The 17,307-nt window shown below is 46.7% G+C and overlaps 1 protein-coding gene across 1 annotated transcript in view; it reads left to right on the forward strand.

Moving 5' to 3' along the window:
- The first annotated feature begins 10,209 nt into the window (after window positions 1–10,209).
- Window positions 10,210–17,307, forward strand: part of LMX1A (LIM homeobox transcription factor 1, alpha) — a 224,817-nt gene continuing 217,719 nt past the window's right edge. The window contains exons 1-2 of the mRNA XM_006876512.1: window positions 10,210–10,315; window positions 12,586–12,772. Coding sequence (XP_006876574.1) covers window positions 10,240–10,315; window positions 12,586–12,772 — 263 coding nt within the window. The 5' untranslated portion in view covers window positions 10,210–10,239. The remainder of the gene's footprint in view (window positions 10,316–12,585; window positions 12,773–17,307) is intronic.

A 17,307-nucleotide genomic window follows, 5' to 3' on the forward strand; every position in this document is an offset into this window, starting at 1 on the left:
TTGTAATTCTGTTATTAATTTGCTGTGCATGTCTTTAGTTTTATGTTAATTAAAATTCATCTCAGAAGAGGTGGAATATAGTCAATATATAACGTAAAAATGTTCAAACACTGTTAATATTAAACACATTTGATCTTCATTGTCATGCATTATATATGTTTTTTTCTTTTATTACAGATTTTCTCCTAAAGCCAGCTACCCATTGCTTTCGAGGTGACTCTGACTCATAGTGACCCCACAGGAACTTCCCGATGGGGTTTCCAAGACTCTAATCCTTACAGAAGCTGACTGCCATATCTTTCTTCTTCAGAACCATGGGTGGGCTCGAACCACCAACCTTTTGATGAGCAGCCGATCACTTTAACCAGTGTGCCATCAGATCTCCTCAAAGCCAGCTAGTCATATAAATATAGTTGTTTCCAGATTTCATCAGATCCCTACAATTTTGTAGTTTACATTTCACTTTCTAAACACAGTGAGATTTTACATTTTACCTCAATTGCAATGTTGTTGTTATTAAGTGACTCATAAGTTCTGACTCATAAGGACCCTGTTCTTACAAACTACCCAATTTGTGGTACTTTGTTACAGCAATCCTAGGAAACTAACAAGGCACTGTCATTGAGTTGATTCTGACTCATAGTCACCCTATAGGACTGAGCAGAACTGCCCTAGGGGGTTTCCAATGCGGTTTATCTTTACAGAAGCCAACTGCCTCATCTTTCTCCTGCAGAACAGCTGGTGAGAGCCAACCACAGATCTTTTCGTTTCAATTAGCAGTCAAGCATTTTAACCACTGTGTCACCAAGGCTTCTGAGGAACCAATACACATCTCAAGTCCTTTTGGAAAACTAGGTGAGACATACTTATAAATCAACTAACAGTTCAACAACCAGGGTATACCCAGCAGGAGAGATGAGGTGTGTGTGCTCTGGGATTCAGGGGTGGGATGTCTTCAGTGCTTCCTCAGCAGCCAGAGTCTGGCTCCTTGTCCCAGGTAGGTAGCGATGCAATCAGGTCCCTTCCTTCTTAGAACACCTGTAGGGAGTTGGGGTTTGCTCCTGAAAGACTTGTGGAGGTGGCCTTCTACCTCCTTCAACACAACACTCTCTTTCAGAGCAGCTGCCTCCGCCTTGGACATTGGCTACCCAGCCCACACATCCACACTGCTGCACCCCAGCAGTGGGCACCTTGGTGTAGCAAAAGGCATCAGCCAGTCCTCCAACTGTCCTGCCGAGCTTTGTGTCCAGGGGCCTCTGCCTCATTTACCCACACACTCTCTGCTGAGTTGCACAGGTATGATGAGCACAGGAAGTAAATCCAATGGTAACAGACCTCTTCTTAGCCCCACTTTTTGGTGCTTGGGGAGTTCAGGCCTTGCACCCCTCCTCCATCCCTCCTGGTTTCTGCTATTTGGTGTGAAGTATCACATGTGGATGTCAACGATGAGAGTCCTCAGGGTCCAAGACTGAAGGGTTCACCAGGAAACCTGCAGTCTGCAGACTTCTCACATAGCAAGTGTGTCTGTTCTCTAAGAAATGCCTGCTTGAGTTGTGGGGAAGCCAAGAGCTAGATACCCCATGGTCCTTAGTGCCAAAGGCTATCTTCAGTTTAAGTCAAGGTACCTCCTCTGGATAGCAATGTCAATGAGCTAAGTCTGCAAGTTTGCATAAAAACGTGGTTCTAGAGGGACTTATTGGAGTCCTGGTATGGCGCTGTAAGATAAGCACTGGACTGGTAAGCACAAGGTCAGAAGTTTAAACCTACCAGTCTGTTCCTTGGAAACCCTATACAGGGTCGCTATTGAACTGGAAACTACTCATGGCGCTTAACAATACCAATAACAACAAAGGGCGCTTATTGCCTAGTAATAAGGGACCCTGTATAGTGTTTCTGAGGAGCGGCTGGTGAACTTGAACTGTCAACTTTGTGCTTCAAACCAACTTTGTGATCCAGTGCTTTAGTCCACAGTGTCACAGCAGCTAAATTCAGTGTGTGCCTATCACTGTGGTAGGTTATTTTTCAGGTAGCACAGGTGATTTGCACTGACTACTAATCTAAAAGTTGGTGGTGTGCACCCAACCAGCAGTATGGTAGAAGAAAGACCAGGCAACCTCCTTCTGTAAAGATGGCAGCCAAGTGTACCCGCTGAAGCAGTTTTACTTTGTAACACATGGACTCACTATGGGTCAGAATGGACTCAACACTAATGGGTTCTGGTTTGGTTTTATTTAACACATATAACAGCCTCTCAGTTATTTCCTTAAAGGGGAACCTGAGACTTGAGGAGATGAAGCAACTTGCACAAGGCCATCATGAGTGGCAGAGTTGAAGAGCTATCCTAGGTCTGTCCATCCAGAGACCATCATGTAATGCTGACTTCTCAGCCATATAGCACACCCCATGCAGGGCAGAGAAATACTTTAATTGCTGCACCTCCTGCTACCATCATATCACAGCCCCCTGACTGGAAGTTGGCATGGCTCCTGTTTGCTCATGAGAATAGGGCAAAACCTAGGGAGTTTTCCTTTAGAAGCTATTTGAGCATTAAGTTAATTGGGCAGATTACTCATAACATTCCTCCATTAGGAGTCCTGGTGTGGTGCTGTAGGTTAATGCGCTGGACTACAAAGTTGGTTTGATCTGCAAGATCAGCGGTTCAAGCTTACAAGCCACTCGGAAACCTCGGAAACCCTATACAGGGTTGCTATGGGTTGGAAAGTCGACGGCACGATGCTTAACAACAGCAACAATCCTCCATTAGCTCTCACAGTAACTCTCAAGGAACATCTTAGTCTTCTCCTTGTATGGACAAGAACAAATGGAGCATGCTGAGGTTGAGTAATTTAAAATTAAACAGTTTACAGATATCTGAGCTGGTATTTGAACTCAGGCTGTTTCAAAGCACTGTGTAAGTTCTTTTAACTATGCCTTGCTGTACTGTAAGGTAGACGAATCCACTCAGAGACACTTGGGGGAAAAGTGCCTTCTCAATTTAGTCAACAAATACTTACTGGGTCTCTCTGGCATGTGCAGCATTGTGCTGGGCAGAGGAGAAACAAGTGAATCTGACATGGTCTCTTAAGGAGCTTGCAAGCTGACGAGAAGATACGGCAGGCATGTAGATAATTGTATTATGTGGTCCAAAGTATGTGGTTCTTTAAATGGTGTCTTTGTTAGCTGGAGAGTCCCTCAATGGGACAAATGGTTGATTTGCTTGGGTGCTAACTGAAAGTTTGAAGGTTTGAATGCACCCAGAGTCACCTGGGGAAAAAAGTCCTGGCAATCTGCTTCTGGGAAAATTAGCCATTGAAAAACCCTATGGAATCATCCTCAGGTAAGATTTAAACTTTAAACTGGGTCTATCCCTTGAGATCAACTTTCAGCAAAATACCAGAACGGCATACAAAATATGGGATATTACCTGTAAAATCGAGGTTTTATTAAAAAATTGTCAGTATGAGACCTAAAGGACAGCATTTATTCTAAAGCAAAGATGACGAGATAAGGGGGTAGGGTAACTAGATTATGGAAGTGGAACAACCAGAACACAATTAAAGAGAATATGGACACATTGTCAAAAAAACGTAACTAATGTAAGGAGCTCTGGTAGCGTAGTGGTTACGAATCAGGCTGCGAACCTTAAGGTCAGCGGTTCGAAACTACCAGCCGCTCCGCGGGAGAAAGATGAGGCTTTCTACTCCCGTAAAGATTTACACCCTTGGAAACCCTGTACAGGGTCGCTATGGGTTGGAACCGACTCGACGGCACTTAACTTAAATGTTACTGAACAATTTATGTGGAAATTGTCAAAGGAGAATTAACTTGCTGTGTAAAGCTTCACCAAAAACACAATAAAGTATTATTAAAAACAAACCAAAACCAAAGGCAGCCCTATGGAGCACAATGCTACTCAGACACTCATGGGTCATCAAGAGTCAGAGTCACCTTAACTGGATGGCAGCTAGCTTTCCTGGTGTGTTGGCTGGTAGAGTGTCCTGGAAACTTACAACAGTCCTTGCCATGCCATATCTGCATTGCCTGTCTTCCCTCCTATCTCAGCAGCTGATTTGGGGGTCCACTTTATCACCTTGGAAGGGGCAGACACACCTTGTTCCAGATCCTTTGAGAGATCTGAGTGTCAGCGCAGATTCACAGGATTCACAGGAAAAGACTCCACCTCTGGGTATTTTGTACTCAAGCGTGTCCCCCCGGTGCCCCCCCCCCCCAGGTCTCTTCTCTATTAGCTTCATTACAGTGTTGCTGTCCCTGTCTAGGCAGTAATGTTTCTGCTTTTTTCCCTCTCACTTGAAATGCACTTTGACATTTTTTAACAAATAACACAATTTTCCCTTTGTGTTTCCCTTAATAAAACACAGAAATGAGAGCAAGAAAAGGAAAGTAAAAAAACATGTCCCTGTCATCTCCACTCTATAGCAGGCCAACCCTCCCTCTGCCGGCCTCCTCCCTCCCACCAAGCATCCGTCTTTGCCTCCTCCAGCCTCACTCCTCTCCCCAAAACTTGGCCACAAAGATTCATGAGTCTGATACGTTTGCTTTTATGCTTTCTGTCATTGAAAGGGGTAGTCCCACAGCTGGTCTGCCTGTCTCACCCTCATCTTCCACAAATTGCTATTTGACTGCAGACAGAAATGGGGCAAACGGGAGCAGGGTCAGGGGCATCTCCCACTTGAAGAAGCACCCCCAGATAGCCAGGTCTCTGCAACACCCTTTTGGGCCTCCACAGATACTCCCCGTTCTTTGGCTCTTGCCTCTTTTTCCCCCAGTGATGGTAGATTTCAGGCCAAGCTGGCAACAGCCCCACAATTTCCTCCTCCAAGGAAAGTACTAGGCTTAAGACATAGTCTCTGGGTCTCCTGGAATATACTCGGCATTGCAAAGTTTCCTGAGGTTTGGAACAAGCACCTATCTCTTAACAGGAAAAAAATGTACATTTTCACACTTGAATCAAAACACCAGATTGTACAAATACAGTTTGGGAAAGATGTGGCCCATATGGAAAAGGACTTAGGAGGTTTTGTTAATAACAACTACAGTGTCAGTCAGCAGCAGCCACTGAAAATGCTCACATAACATCAAGCTATTGCCAGAGATAGGAAATGAGATCCTGAAAACACTATCAATGGAAAGTTGCAACACATCTGGGTGCCATTGTTTGTGGCAGATGTGAAAAAACCACAGCAGATTGAGAGAAAAGTGGACAGGATGGTGAGGGCAGCTCTGCCCAACATAGAAAAGGCCTTGGATGTAGGATTTGACATTTGGAATGGCTGGCCAGGAGGGGAATCACTGGGCCAGTGGGAGGAAGTGCTAGGGAAGTGAATTTTGACCAGTGGTGCTGCAGGTTAATGGTTTAGGTGGGTTTGAACCACAAGGTTGGCGATTCAATCTCACCAGCCGCTGCTGGGATACCCTATAGTTGCTATGAGTCAGAACCGACTCAATAGCAACAACAACAACAACAACAACAACATAAACTAGATAGTTAGACCAGAGGAACCATAAGGTCACTTCCGACTCTAAACATGTTGTAAAATGGGAGTTCTTTTCTGGAGCCACTTACCTGTTTACCTCACAAGCACAAATTCACAAAGGAAAGTACTTCTTTATCATAAAAGGGAGATTTTTGATAAAATGGCTTTGCTTTGTAAAGGACTCCTGGACTTTGGCTCTATGGAATCTTAAAGGGAAGATACTAGCCATTCATGTCTAAAATGGAATTGTTATGAGGATCTTTCATGGATAGATCAGGGTGGTTATCTTTCTGCCCATCCATCCATCATGCCACCGATTTAACCAAACACTGGAATAACAGTCGGGCAGGAGTGGGATTCTTGTTTCTCAAGTCGTTGGAAGAGGTTAAAAGAATTCATAAAAGACAAAACTCCAAATAAATAAGTTGTACTTTATTGGTATAGAGGCATCACTTGGACCCATCATTCAAGTGTGCACCTAGACAAATACTGCAAATCATCTATGGAGAATTTGGTGCCTTTACTTCTCACTTCACTCCAAAGCTGGTCTAATTTCACAAACTTTAGGCTCTGAAGAGTCTTAAAGCCTAAATAACATGTTGCCGTCCAGTTGATTTCAACTCAGGGCAACCCTACAGGACAGAGAAGAGTTTCCACAACTGCAAGTCTCCATAGAAGCAGACTGCCCCTTCATTCCAGAGAGGAAGTACTGAAACTCAGAAGAGTGAACTGATGGCCCGATTGACTCAAAAGCAGGGCTAAGAAAGAAGTGGAAGGTCCATTGATTCCTGACTCAAATGACTTTCTTTTTCACTGTGGTACCTCCTTCTACAGTGAGAACTCTGTTCATCCATCACTCAAGGTCATGAAATTTGTTAATCACATATATGTGTCTGGCTCTGTGCTAAGGGTAGTGATGATGTTGTATTAGACGCATTGAGTTGGTGTCCACCCATAGCAACCCCATGTGACAGAACAGAATTTCCCCATACGGTTTCCTAGGCTATAAGCTTTACAGGAGAAATTCATGAGGCCTTTCTCCTGTGGAGCTGTTGTTGTTGTTGTTAGGTGCCATACGCACAGCAGAAGGAAACACTGCCCGATCTTGAGCCAACCTCACCACTGTTGCCACGCCTGAGTCCATCAATGCTGTCTTGGCTAATCCATCTCGTTGGGGGTCTTCCTCTTTTTCTATGACCCTCCACCTTACCAAACATGATATCTTTCTCCAGTGACTGGTCCCTCTGGACAATATGTCTGAAGTATGAGAGATGAAGTTTGGTCATCTTGCCCTCCAAGGAGCACTCTGGCCGCACTTCTTCCAAAAAGAATCTATTGGTTCTTTTGGCAGCCCATGGCACTTTCAATCTTCTCCCTCCAACACCATAACTCAAAAGCATCAATTCTTCTACGGTCTTCCTTATTTAGCTGTTGGATAGGTTCAAACCTCCAACATTTAAATATTCAGCTAGCAGCCAAGCATTTAGCCATTGTGCCACCAGGGCTTCTAGGAATGGTTGTCAAGAGAAGTTACCTCCCGAAACTTGTGTACTCTGCCAGATCCAAAGGCTGTTTGAAAGATTTGGGCCCCAGGTCAAATGAAAATCTATCCCCATTAAGGCTTTTCTTTAAAAGGAATGCTCTTAACACTTGTTAAATGATGTAGTGGAGTCATTGAGTTGGATCAACTTATACACAACAATCTATATACAACAGAACTTAGCACTACCCAGTCCTCTGCCATCCCACAATTGTTTATATGTTTTAGTCCATTGTTGCAGCTACTGTGTCAAGCCATCGCATTGGAGGTCTTCTTCTTTTTCCGCTGACCCTTTATTTTACCAAGCATGATTTTCCTCTCCTGATAAAATGTCCTTAGTACAGGAGACAAAGTCTTGCCATCCTGGCTTCTAGTTAAACATATTTAGTACTAGTGAAACAAATTTCATAAATTCAAGACCTGTAGAGAATTCAAAAGTCATCTGGGCATTAAAAAAAAAAATTCCTTATGGTTGTATTTGCCCTATTCTATTTTTCTTGCCTCACTTCCATTTTATATAATCTTAAGAATACTTGTAAATTTATATTTTCTTTCACACCTTGCTCTACCCGCAACGGCAAAAAGGACAAAGAACATGTGTCAAGAGACATGCCACCAGCCAGCTAGGCAACATTGGACAAATCTCCAAGCTGCTCTAAGCCCCAAAGATTCATCTTAAACAATGGATCAAACTATTTGTTCTGCCTACCTCACAAGTTTGTTGTAAAGATCAAGCAAAATCAAGTATGTGAAAGTATCCTGAAAGTATAAAGCAACATACAAATGTAAAGTATTAAACTCTTTGCCCTTTTCCCTTGTTCTTCTGAAGTCATATTGAGTGTTTGTTTGACTTGTGCTTGCTCATGGAAAGCACTTAGAATGGTGAGTGAGGTCATGCTCCTAAATAAAGCGAATTGGAGCAATTTGCTGCCAACGCTTTTTCTTTTAAAAAGAAATATGTCCTGTCCTGGAAGAAGGTAAGAGAAAATGTTTGCTATGTGACATCCCCTCTGCTTGGGTTAATTTCGCTAAAGTACCTGCTAATTTCAATCCTGCTCAGTTGAGGAGTAAGATGGGGCCTCCTGGGAATCCGATTGAATTGAATCTTTTCTGTTGTATTGAGGTGACCTGATATGGGCTCGTTTTTCCTCACCTGTAATATTGTGCCCATCTTACAGGATTGTGGTAAAGAGTTAACTACGGAACCAAGCCTGGCAGGAAATAAATGTTGGGCCAGTGTTATCTTTTATTTATTGAGCATTTACTTTTGGGGTCAGGCACCATTCTTCTGGGATACACGGATTGTTAAGACTGCCATGGTGCCTCTAGCTCTGGAGGAATTGAATGTCTGTCATTGCAACCAAAGTTAGAGGTATGAAGAGTTAACATTTCCCCCAGTTACTTTGTTGCCCTAAGACAATCCCCTTAGCTGACTTCAGTGCCATTGTGGGCTCATCGACTGGAGGTCAGAGCTCATGTAATCTCTACCAGTAGTAGCCCGGTTTAAGTCTTGGCCATGGGTTCTATGGCATATGCACACCCTATTGGCGAACCATTTAAAACGCAGTTTTGATCTAAAACGCGGGAAGCTGGGAACTTGCGGGAGCCCCAGGTGATGGAGAAGGGGTTTGAGGAGCTCTTAACTGGTGGACCGGAAAACTTCTCCTGGCAAGCGGCTTCTTGGCGCGGCCCTGACGGGTGTGAGGATTCCAGTGCTTTCATCACTTTCGGTGGTTGGAGAGCTGTGGGACAAGGAGCGTGCTGGCGCCGCGATCCAGGTGGCGCGGACACCTCGATTGCGACCCAGCAGGGGCGCGGAGCCACGGACGGCGGCTGGGCCAGCGTGCCGCGAGTTAGCAGTTACACGTGGAAGGGAGGAAACTTTGCGTGGCCGGGACGTTGCAGCGGCGGAGGAAAGCACCGGCGGCGGCAGTGAGGTGGGCCGCCCAGCTCTACTCCGAGAGGGCGAGTCGCGGCGCCGCCACGGGACGCGCTCCCAGCCCCCCTTCTGCGCACCCCACCCCCTTCCCTCTGCCGCGCACGCAGCGCCGCGGCTCGAGTTAGAAGCAGCTGGATCCGGCCGAACGAAGCAGGGCCCAACTCGCACCCAGGACTCCGGGCCCCAGCCTTCCGTCCTAGTCTTGGAGAGGTATCTGGCCTCCCCCTCCCCTGAGAAGCGATACCGGCGAGCGGGACGTCCCGAGAAGGCTGGGCGCTCGCGGCCACGTCCCGGCTCGGCCCGGGCGCGCAGAGAAGCGGAGCCCGGGGACGGCGCTCGTCTGGGCTCCCTCCTGGGTGCGCCTGAGCCTGGGGCGGCCGCTCCGACTGCCTCGTCGCGGACAGACGCCTCCTCGGCCGCAGCTTCCCGCGGCGTCGGCAACTTCACTCTGCTTCTGCAGCGGGGAACGAGCTCGCCTGCAGGTAAGGAAGGCTGCCCATTCTTAGGATCTGGTTTAGGCGTGCGTGTTTCTGAAAGTTGATTTGAAATGCATCCAACAGTGAGCTCGGCCAGCCGCGGCTCCACCGCGAGGCGAATCCTTTGCTTCTGCAAACATTCCCGACACCGGCCGACCGGCGAGCGGACCTCCCCGCGCGCCCTGCACGCCGCCGCGCGGCTCCCAGCTAGCTGAGCGCACGCTTGGAGTCTCGGAGCCAGTGGGACTTTCTTGGAGTCGCTTACTCTGTCCCGCCCCGTTCGGGCAGGTGAGGGCCGCCTCGGGGATATCTGGGGAGCGTGCTACGGGCCCTGTGGTCCTGCTGACTGGGCCTGGCCCAGCGAGGAAAAACACTTATTCCTTTAATCCTCATACCCTAGTATCTGTTCCCGCAAAGACGTCTCTGGGGCTCACATTAAGTGTAGGTTGGGGCGGAGTCGGACTCGGGATAGGAAACCTGGGGCCTAGGGGCAGGAGGGGGAGGTGGCTGGGGAAGGACAAACGCAGTTGGGGGCGGAGGCCTAAGTACATAACGCGTTGACTTCGAGTGAAATCAGATCAGTCAGAGCAGTTCTCCGTGACTTGTCTCTTTCCCCACCCCACGTTTCTCTTGACTGGACTCTACTCTCCTGGCTCATTCTGGTCGTTCTGGACACTCCCTTTGTCCTTTCCCAGGAGTGTGGCGGCTTCGGGCGCCGCGTCCCAGGGGGCACGGACGCCAGACGAGTCGTTTCTTCTCTACAGCAGGTCCACCCAGCTCGACCTGACCATGTTGGACGGCCTGAAGATGGAGGAAAACTTCCAAAGCGCCATCGAGACCTCGGCCTCCTTCTCCTCGCTGTTGGGTGAGCGTTCAGGCCATGCGCCCCAGGCGTACCTTCCTTCTGCCAGGTCTTGTGCCTGGGAGTCCAGCTCACTGGGACCGGAACGGCAGTGGGAGAGTTAGTGCTTCACTTCATGCATTCAGTTGAGCCCACTCTCTCTACACCTCTGTCCCTCTGTCCCCGTGGGTTAGCTTCCCTAGCCCAAACCAACTAGCCGCCTCCACTTCACGCGTCCGGCACCGAGTTCCCCAAAGTAGCGAGGGGCAGGCGAGCTTGGTTGCAGGCATCTGAGTGGCAAGTGATGAAAAATACCCAAGACTGGGTTTTTAAACACAGAGTTGATAGACGTCTCATAAATGACGCCCTCGTCCCGCCGCCCAAGGGCGAGAATCCGAGACTCGAGGCTTGAAGCGCCCAAGTTCGAGGCAGTTTCTCGCCCCCACCAATTCCAGCCCCAATTTTAGCTTCGGGCACGGCCGATAGGCTTTTCCGGGCCGGTGGGCAGCACAGCGCGGGGATTAGCCCCCTCGGCGGGGCCCTCGCCTCCGTTTTAATTAACTGAAGCCGGATCCGGGGGTCCGGCAGGTTCCCCGCCCCCCCCCCCCATCCCCACTCATTTTCCGCGACTGCAGAGGAGAGACAACCCAAAGGTCCTAGTAAAGTCCATACGCGAGTCTCTCAGAGCAGGGGCCAAAGATTATTGCTTGAACTGCCTAGTCCCCCAGAGTGGTTGCAAGCCTGGGGAACTAGTGTTTCATTTTAATTTCTTTAGAAGGAGAGATTTTCGTTTTGTCATTTAAGCCTCTTGCTTCCTCACTTGGAACCGCTAGAGCGGGGTGAAGGCAAAAGACTAGACAGTCGGGCTGGAAAAACCAGATCCGGAGAGGAATACGCCTCTCCCCTACCCCCAGATGAAACGAAATGACACACACTATGTGCCCCCCTTTCAGTTTTTCACTTCTACTTTAGGGAACATCGCGATTCTGTCCAGCCTCGGAAGGGCGCGGGGACCAGAGCAGGCGTTGCTTGGGCGCCGAGCGCTCTCTAATTAATACACACAGACCGCATGCTTCCTGCATGCTGGGCCGGCACCCCACATCCTCTCCCGACGCTGGGGTCCTAGACCCGGACGCCGAGACCTGGCAGAAAGAAAGGGACTTTTTAAATTCAGAACGATCTCACTGCTTTCCCTAGGCACACTCCTGCCCACATCCCAAAGCCTTCAGCCCGGATCCTGAGCTTGTCCTCGTATAACAAGGAACTTAGCCAGGGAGGAGGATCAGACCCTTTGGAAAACCACATTCAAATGTGTTGTTACAGGGGACAGGGTCTTCCTTAAATAACTGTGAAACGTGCCCACAAAAGCGGCTAAGGGCCCTCTTAAACAACAACAGCAAGAAAACTACCCCCCAAACCAAAGGAATGTAACAGCGAAAAATCTTAAGTACTAAGTGCATTGCCTTTTTTTTGATCCTTTTGGGATCGATTTCGTCCCCTTGAAGGGCTGCTGAACGCGTTGATACGATGCTGGGAACACTGGCCAGAACTCTCCGTGGAGTCTCAGTGCTTTGAATCTTTCCCCTATCCTCCCTCCCACTTCCTTTATCTTGTGGCTTTTCTTAATTATGAAAAAACTCCAGCCAAAACAACAACAAAACATTTTCAATTTGCACACCAGCCGACACAGCAGTTTGAGGTCCACTGGTTTCAGCAACAGTTAAGTTTGCGATGGGAGAGACGGGTACAATTTTTTCTCACGCAAAGGACTTTTTAGGAAGAAAAAAAGATACCAAGTTACCCTTCAAGAAATAGAGCAAAATTGGATTTTAACAAAAGAACCACAATGTCATTTGACTCCCTCATAATTTTAGTAATAGTCCACAGAGACAAGCATAATGAGTGATTTAATGATGAATTACAATGCCATAAACCTGGAGCGCAAATTTATTTGTCCTCATAATTTTGCGGACCGCGCGCACGTTTCCGCGCTTACCTGGGTATATTTGATAATTAAAGGCCACTTATTGATTTCCGCTTCCTCTCCCACTAGGGCTTAAACCTTTCCCACAATTGAAAGGTTTATTGAAAGCTTTACTCGGCTTGATTTTTCTCTGCTCTCCAAGTTTTGTCTTGGTTGATTAACAGGGGACTCGCTGGGATAGGAGGGGGCAGCGCAGTGCGGGGGTGGCGTGCGGTTCTTGGGTGTAGAGGGATCAGGAGCTAGTCGGGACCTGTTTAGCTGTGATTTGGGGACGGTCCCGCTCACCATCATACGTCTGTTGCGGCTGCAGGCAGAGCGGTGAGCCCCAAGTCTGTCTGCGAGGGCTGTCAGCGGGTCATCTCGGACAGGTTTCTGCTGAGACTCAACGACAGCTTCTGGCATGAACAGTGCGTGAGGTGCGCCTCCTGCAAAGAGTCCCTGGAGACCACCTGCTTCTACCGAGACAAGAAGCTCTACTGCAAGTATGACTACGAAAAGTAAGTGTCTCGCCGCCCAAACGACCCCACGCACTGGCATCAGCTTGCGCCAGACACTTTTTACCTCCTTACCCACATCCGCTTTTGAAAGCGCAAGAGGCGTCGTCCTAGAGATGTGGTCATTTTTCATCGTCTCCTTTTTACCCGAAGGGCCCCAGAAATCCGCGCCAGTGCGCTCAACCAGGGTGCGCGCTCCGCAGAAGCACGCGTTATTGCTGTCCTCCATGGTGTGCCCTCCTAGTTTTCAGCTCCCTTCCCCGACAGCCATTCCCCCGTTTTTCTGAGTGCTCGGTGGATCGCAACTGGCCCCTGTCTCTTGGCGTGTGCCGGGCTGTGAGGCTGTATAGACCCCACGGCTTCGGTCCTCTGCACGCATTTTTGCGCCTGGGTTTGTCGACTGGAGTTAGAACAGAATCGGCTTGGAAATGGCGCCTCTGACCTTCCCTCTGAGCTGCAGGCACTCAAGTTTTGCCTTCCCTTTCACAACAAAACAGGGCTGCTTCCCTTACCTCAGAGTTCTTCCAAATTCCCGGTCGCAGGGACTGTTAGGACATAAGTTAGGACCTGACCTGACCTGACGCCCCCTTCTCCATCCTACATGTCGGGTGTCTTGTGTGGGTTTGCAGTTCTTCCACGCTGCATGATTCCGTTCCCTGAGGTCGAATTCGTGCGTTTTGAGAATTGGGAGGCAGGTATGGCAGCCACTTACAAGAGTAGACGATTCGAATCGTGGTTTCTGTATTGCTTAAAGCCTGGGTGAGACTAGGCATGAGGGGTTGAAGGGATTTCCTAGTTCTTGCCAAGTAAATAGCGGAGGAACTCAGGATATAAGGAGAGGGAATTGCTTTTCCTTATGAAAATGACTAATTATAGATATTGGCTTGGCTGGGCTATGGGGGATTTTCAGGGAGAGGAAAGCCACGTTAAGGAAGGCCTAGTCTTTTGTATACTAGGACTGATATATGTGACCCTGTGGTGAGGGGAGCATTCTGTAAGGATAATGAAAGGAGATTTAACGTAAAAAACAGTTCTTTACATGTTATTAAAAACCACAGTGAAAAGGGGTGAGCTGGGGAGGTGTCAATTTAACAAAAAGCATTAAGAAAGAACAAAAAGATCCATATTGCTTGAGCTATGAGGGATACCAAAATTGATCAAATGATTAGACCTACTGACCACACACCCACAGATTCTTTAGTTTACTTTGTGTTCCTTTTCCATAGAATGGTTGAATATTCCTCCTATATGGGGGTTTTTGTTGTTGCTGTCCCATTTTAGAGAATGAAATAATTTCCAATGCATGCTCAATTTTAGATGAGTTGGCAATGCAGAAATATATAAAGAAGTAAAAACTCTGTATAACTCCTTCACAAACGTTTTTGAGCAAAGTTGTGCCTGTTCTGGTGCGGCGCTGCAGGATAATGCACTGGATCCCAAAGTTGGTTTGAACTGAAAGTGGACTGTTCAAATCCACCAGCTGCTCCTTGGAAACTATACAGCATCGCTGTGAGTTGGAACCCACTTGGTGGCACTTAAAAACAACATGCCTGTCTCTGCTCTTGGTTGCCACAATATCTGAATGAAAACTGTAATTTTTAGGTAATTGACCAGATTTTGCCTACACAATTTCAAGTATCACCCTTAGAGAAGGCTTCTTGTTGATTGCTCTCCCCCTTTCCCCCTCTTGCTTCTCACATAAAGCTTTTGGTATTGTGTGGGCCCAGTCTTTATCTTTCTGCTTATAGATTACCGAAATGTCCACATCCTTCAAGCAGAACACTAGCAAATTCAAAAGTATTGGAGCTTAGGGAAGGATTTGGGTTGTGCATTTCTATTCTGTTTGTTAAAAAAAAAAAAAAATCACAAATCAAAGAAGGCTTAAGGGTCAACACAGCTGTCTGGCCAGTCAGATCTTCTTTAAGGAAGTCTGACTGTGTCAAGAGGAGAAGAAACAGTTGTTGTAAAGTACTTAACACAACAATGTCCCTTCCATTTCAGCACTCCAGGTTCTGGGAGGTTTGGGCTTATTAGCCTAGGAGGGTCAGTTCTCCCCTCACAAAGCTACTTCTGCAAAGGGAAAATGACAGGGATCAACTTGCCAGCTGTTGACCAGAACCAGAAAGATTTTCTAGAGGGGTCTGAGCTACTACGTTAGTCAGAGAGGTGTTGCTGTTAATCTGTTGTGAAGGTTTACGTTTTCATTTTCATGTATTTTTCTGGAAACATGAGTGTATAAAGTCGAGTTAATTGTACTAATCTCATGACACAATACCAGCACTGCTCCACAATTATTTTTTAGAAGACTATTATTCCTCCTCTGCCCCCATGACCTGTGGTGCTGTCAGATAAAGCACTGGACCCCAAGGTTGGTTTGAACCGCAAGGTTGGTGGTTCAAATTCACCAGCCGCTCCTTAGAAATCCTATACAGGGTCGCTCTGAGTCTGAACTGACTTCACAGCACTTAACAACAACAACATGGACTCCTGGTGTGATGATATGGACTAAGCACTGGACTAACCTCAAGATTGGTGGTTCAAACCCTATATAGAGAGTCATTATGAGTCGGAAACAACTCAGTGGCACTTAACAACAATAACAATGTATTTGTCTGCATGGTAATGACTGTAGGAGAGAAAGGAGAGACTTTTTGTTTGTTCATTTTTAATTGTTTCTAACTGCCATGGAGTAGGTCTTGACTCAAAAGGACCTAGTATAGGGTTTCTGAGGAACTGCTGGTGGGGTTGAACTGCTGACCATGTGTTAGCAATCTAATGCTGATACTACAGATCTGCACCAGGACTCAGGATAATCCTTTGATTACAACCTGCTTTTACTGAGCACTGCACCGTTGTTTTTTGTTGTTGAATGTCGTTGAGTTGCTTCTGACTCTAGCACACTGTGGCTCAAACTGATCTTGTGGTCCAGTGCTTTATTGCAAAGCACTCTGAGCACTGGGCCATGAAGTGAGAAAAAGGCTTACTTCAGTAGCCTTATAGCCTAGAACCGTTTCCATCTGTGTCACCCTTACCATCAAGTATCTTTCAAACGCCTCCTTTACTTGGAGTGCAGGACAGGTATTAAGCAAAAGCTGTCTGTGACTCTGTAGAATCAGCACTGGACTGCAAACCACAAGATCTGAGGTTGAAACCCACCAGCTGCTCCTTGGAAGCCTTATACGGGATCACTATGAGTTGGTGTGGCAACAATTGTGAGGTTGGCCCAGGACTGGGCAGTGTTTCGTTCTGTTGTGCATAGGGTCACTATGAGTCGGTACCGACTCGATGGCACCTAACAACAACAACATGAGTCAGAATTGACTCAAAGGCATTTAGCAACAATAGCAACATCTAGAATGAGCAGATCTTTGTCTTCCAGGGGGTTACAATTCAACTTTGAGCAACAGTAGCGTAGTGGTTACAAATTGGGCTGTGAACTGCAAGGTCAGCAGTTCAAAACTACCAGCTGTTCTGTGGGAGAAAGATGAGGCTTTCTGCTCCCATAAAGATTTACAGCCTTGGAAACCCTGTACAGGGTCGCTGTGAGTTGGAACCGACTCCACGGCACATAACCAACCAACCAACCAATGAAACAGATACAGGGAGCAAGATGTGGGCAGATACTACCATAGTATATTTCTTCCCATAACAAATATATTTGTAAAAATAGTCTCTTTTAGTGGCTCCTTTTTAAAACGTGCGATCTAGACAGGGTTAATGGAAAGGAAAATGAGACTGAAGTTAGGTGATAGGACAATGATGATGATAAATTATAGAGCAATTAATAAAAAAAGAATTATTTGGGCAGTGCCCTTGTTTCCAAAATTGACAAAGATCAAACAATATTTCTCCACATTCAAATATACAGCCAATATACAGTCTTCTATGATGGTCACAAATATAATATTAGCAAGGAGGATTTATCGTATTTATTTAGCCCTTTGAATGTGCATTTGTGGCTGATGGGCAGTTTTGCATTTGAGTTATTAGCTGCTTATCTGAGGTTTCAGGCAGTTCATAAAAAAGTAGAAATTCCAGGCTATCAACCATAATGACACCTGTGAAAGTAGGAACCATAGAAGGTGGAAACCTGTCAGAGAAGGAAGACTCAAGGTTTTTTTTTTTTTTTTCACAAGAAATGATAGAAAAGTGGTAAGGCTGCACCCTGTCAAATACGGACACTTGTAAGACCTGGAAGAACAAGGCAGTCCAGTTGAGTTCTGGCTCTTACAGGCTTCACTTCATGATGTCCAACACCAACTTTGTGTAACTTGGCAAAAAAAAATTTTTTTGACAATGGCGTCATCAACACACAGTCGTTTGTTTGAAGACTTCTGGGGTATTTTATTGAACGTTCATCTCACACACTGTAACAGTCTTGGGAATAATTTATCTTCTGATCATCCTGAACAAATAAGCATTTAGGGTTGGAATGTAGAAAACTGATTTATGAGCATTCAGAAATTAAGAATTGGAGGTGCCCTTCATTGTCCATGAAATGTTTTTCTATTTTTGTTAATTACTGTGGGATGCTAACA

The sequence above is a fragment of the Chrysochloris asiatica genome, unplaced genomic scaffold (assembly GCF_000296735.1).
Source record: "Chrysochloris asiatica unplaced genomic scaffold, ChrAsi1.0 scaffold00386, whole genome shotgun sequence".
Classification (NCBI taxonomy): Eukaryota; Metazoa; Chordata; class Mammalia; order Afrosoricida; family Chrysochloridae; genus Chrysochloris; species Chrysochloris asiatica.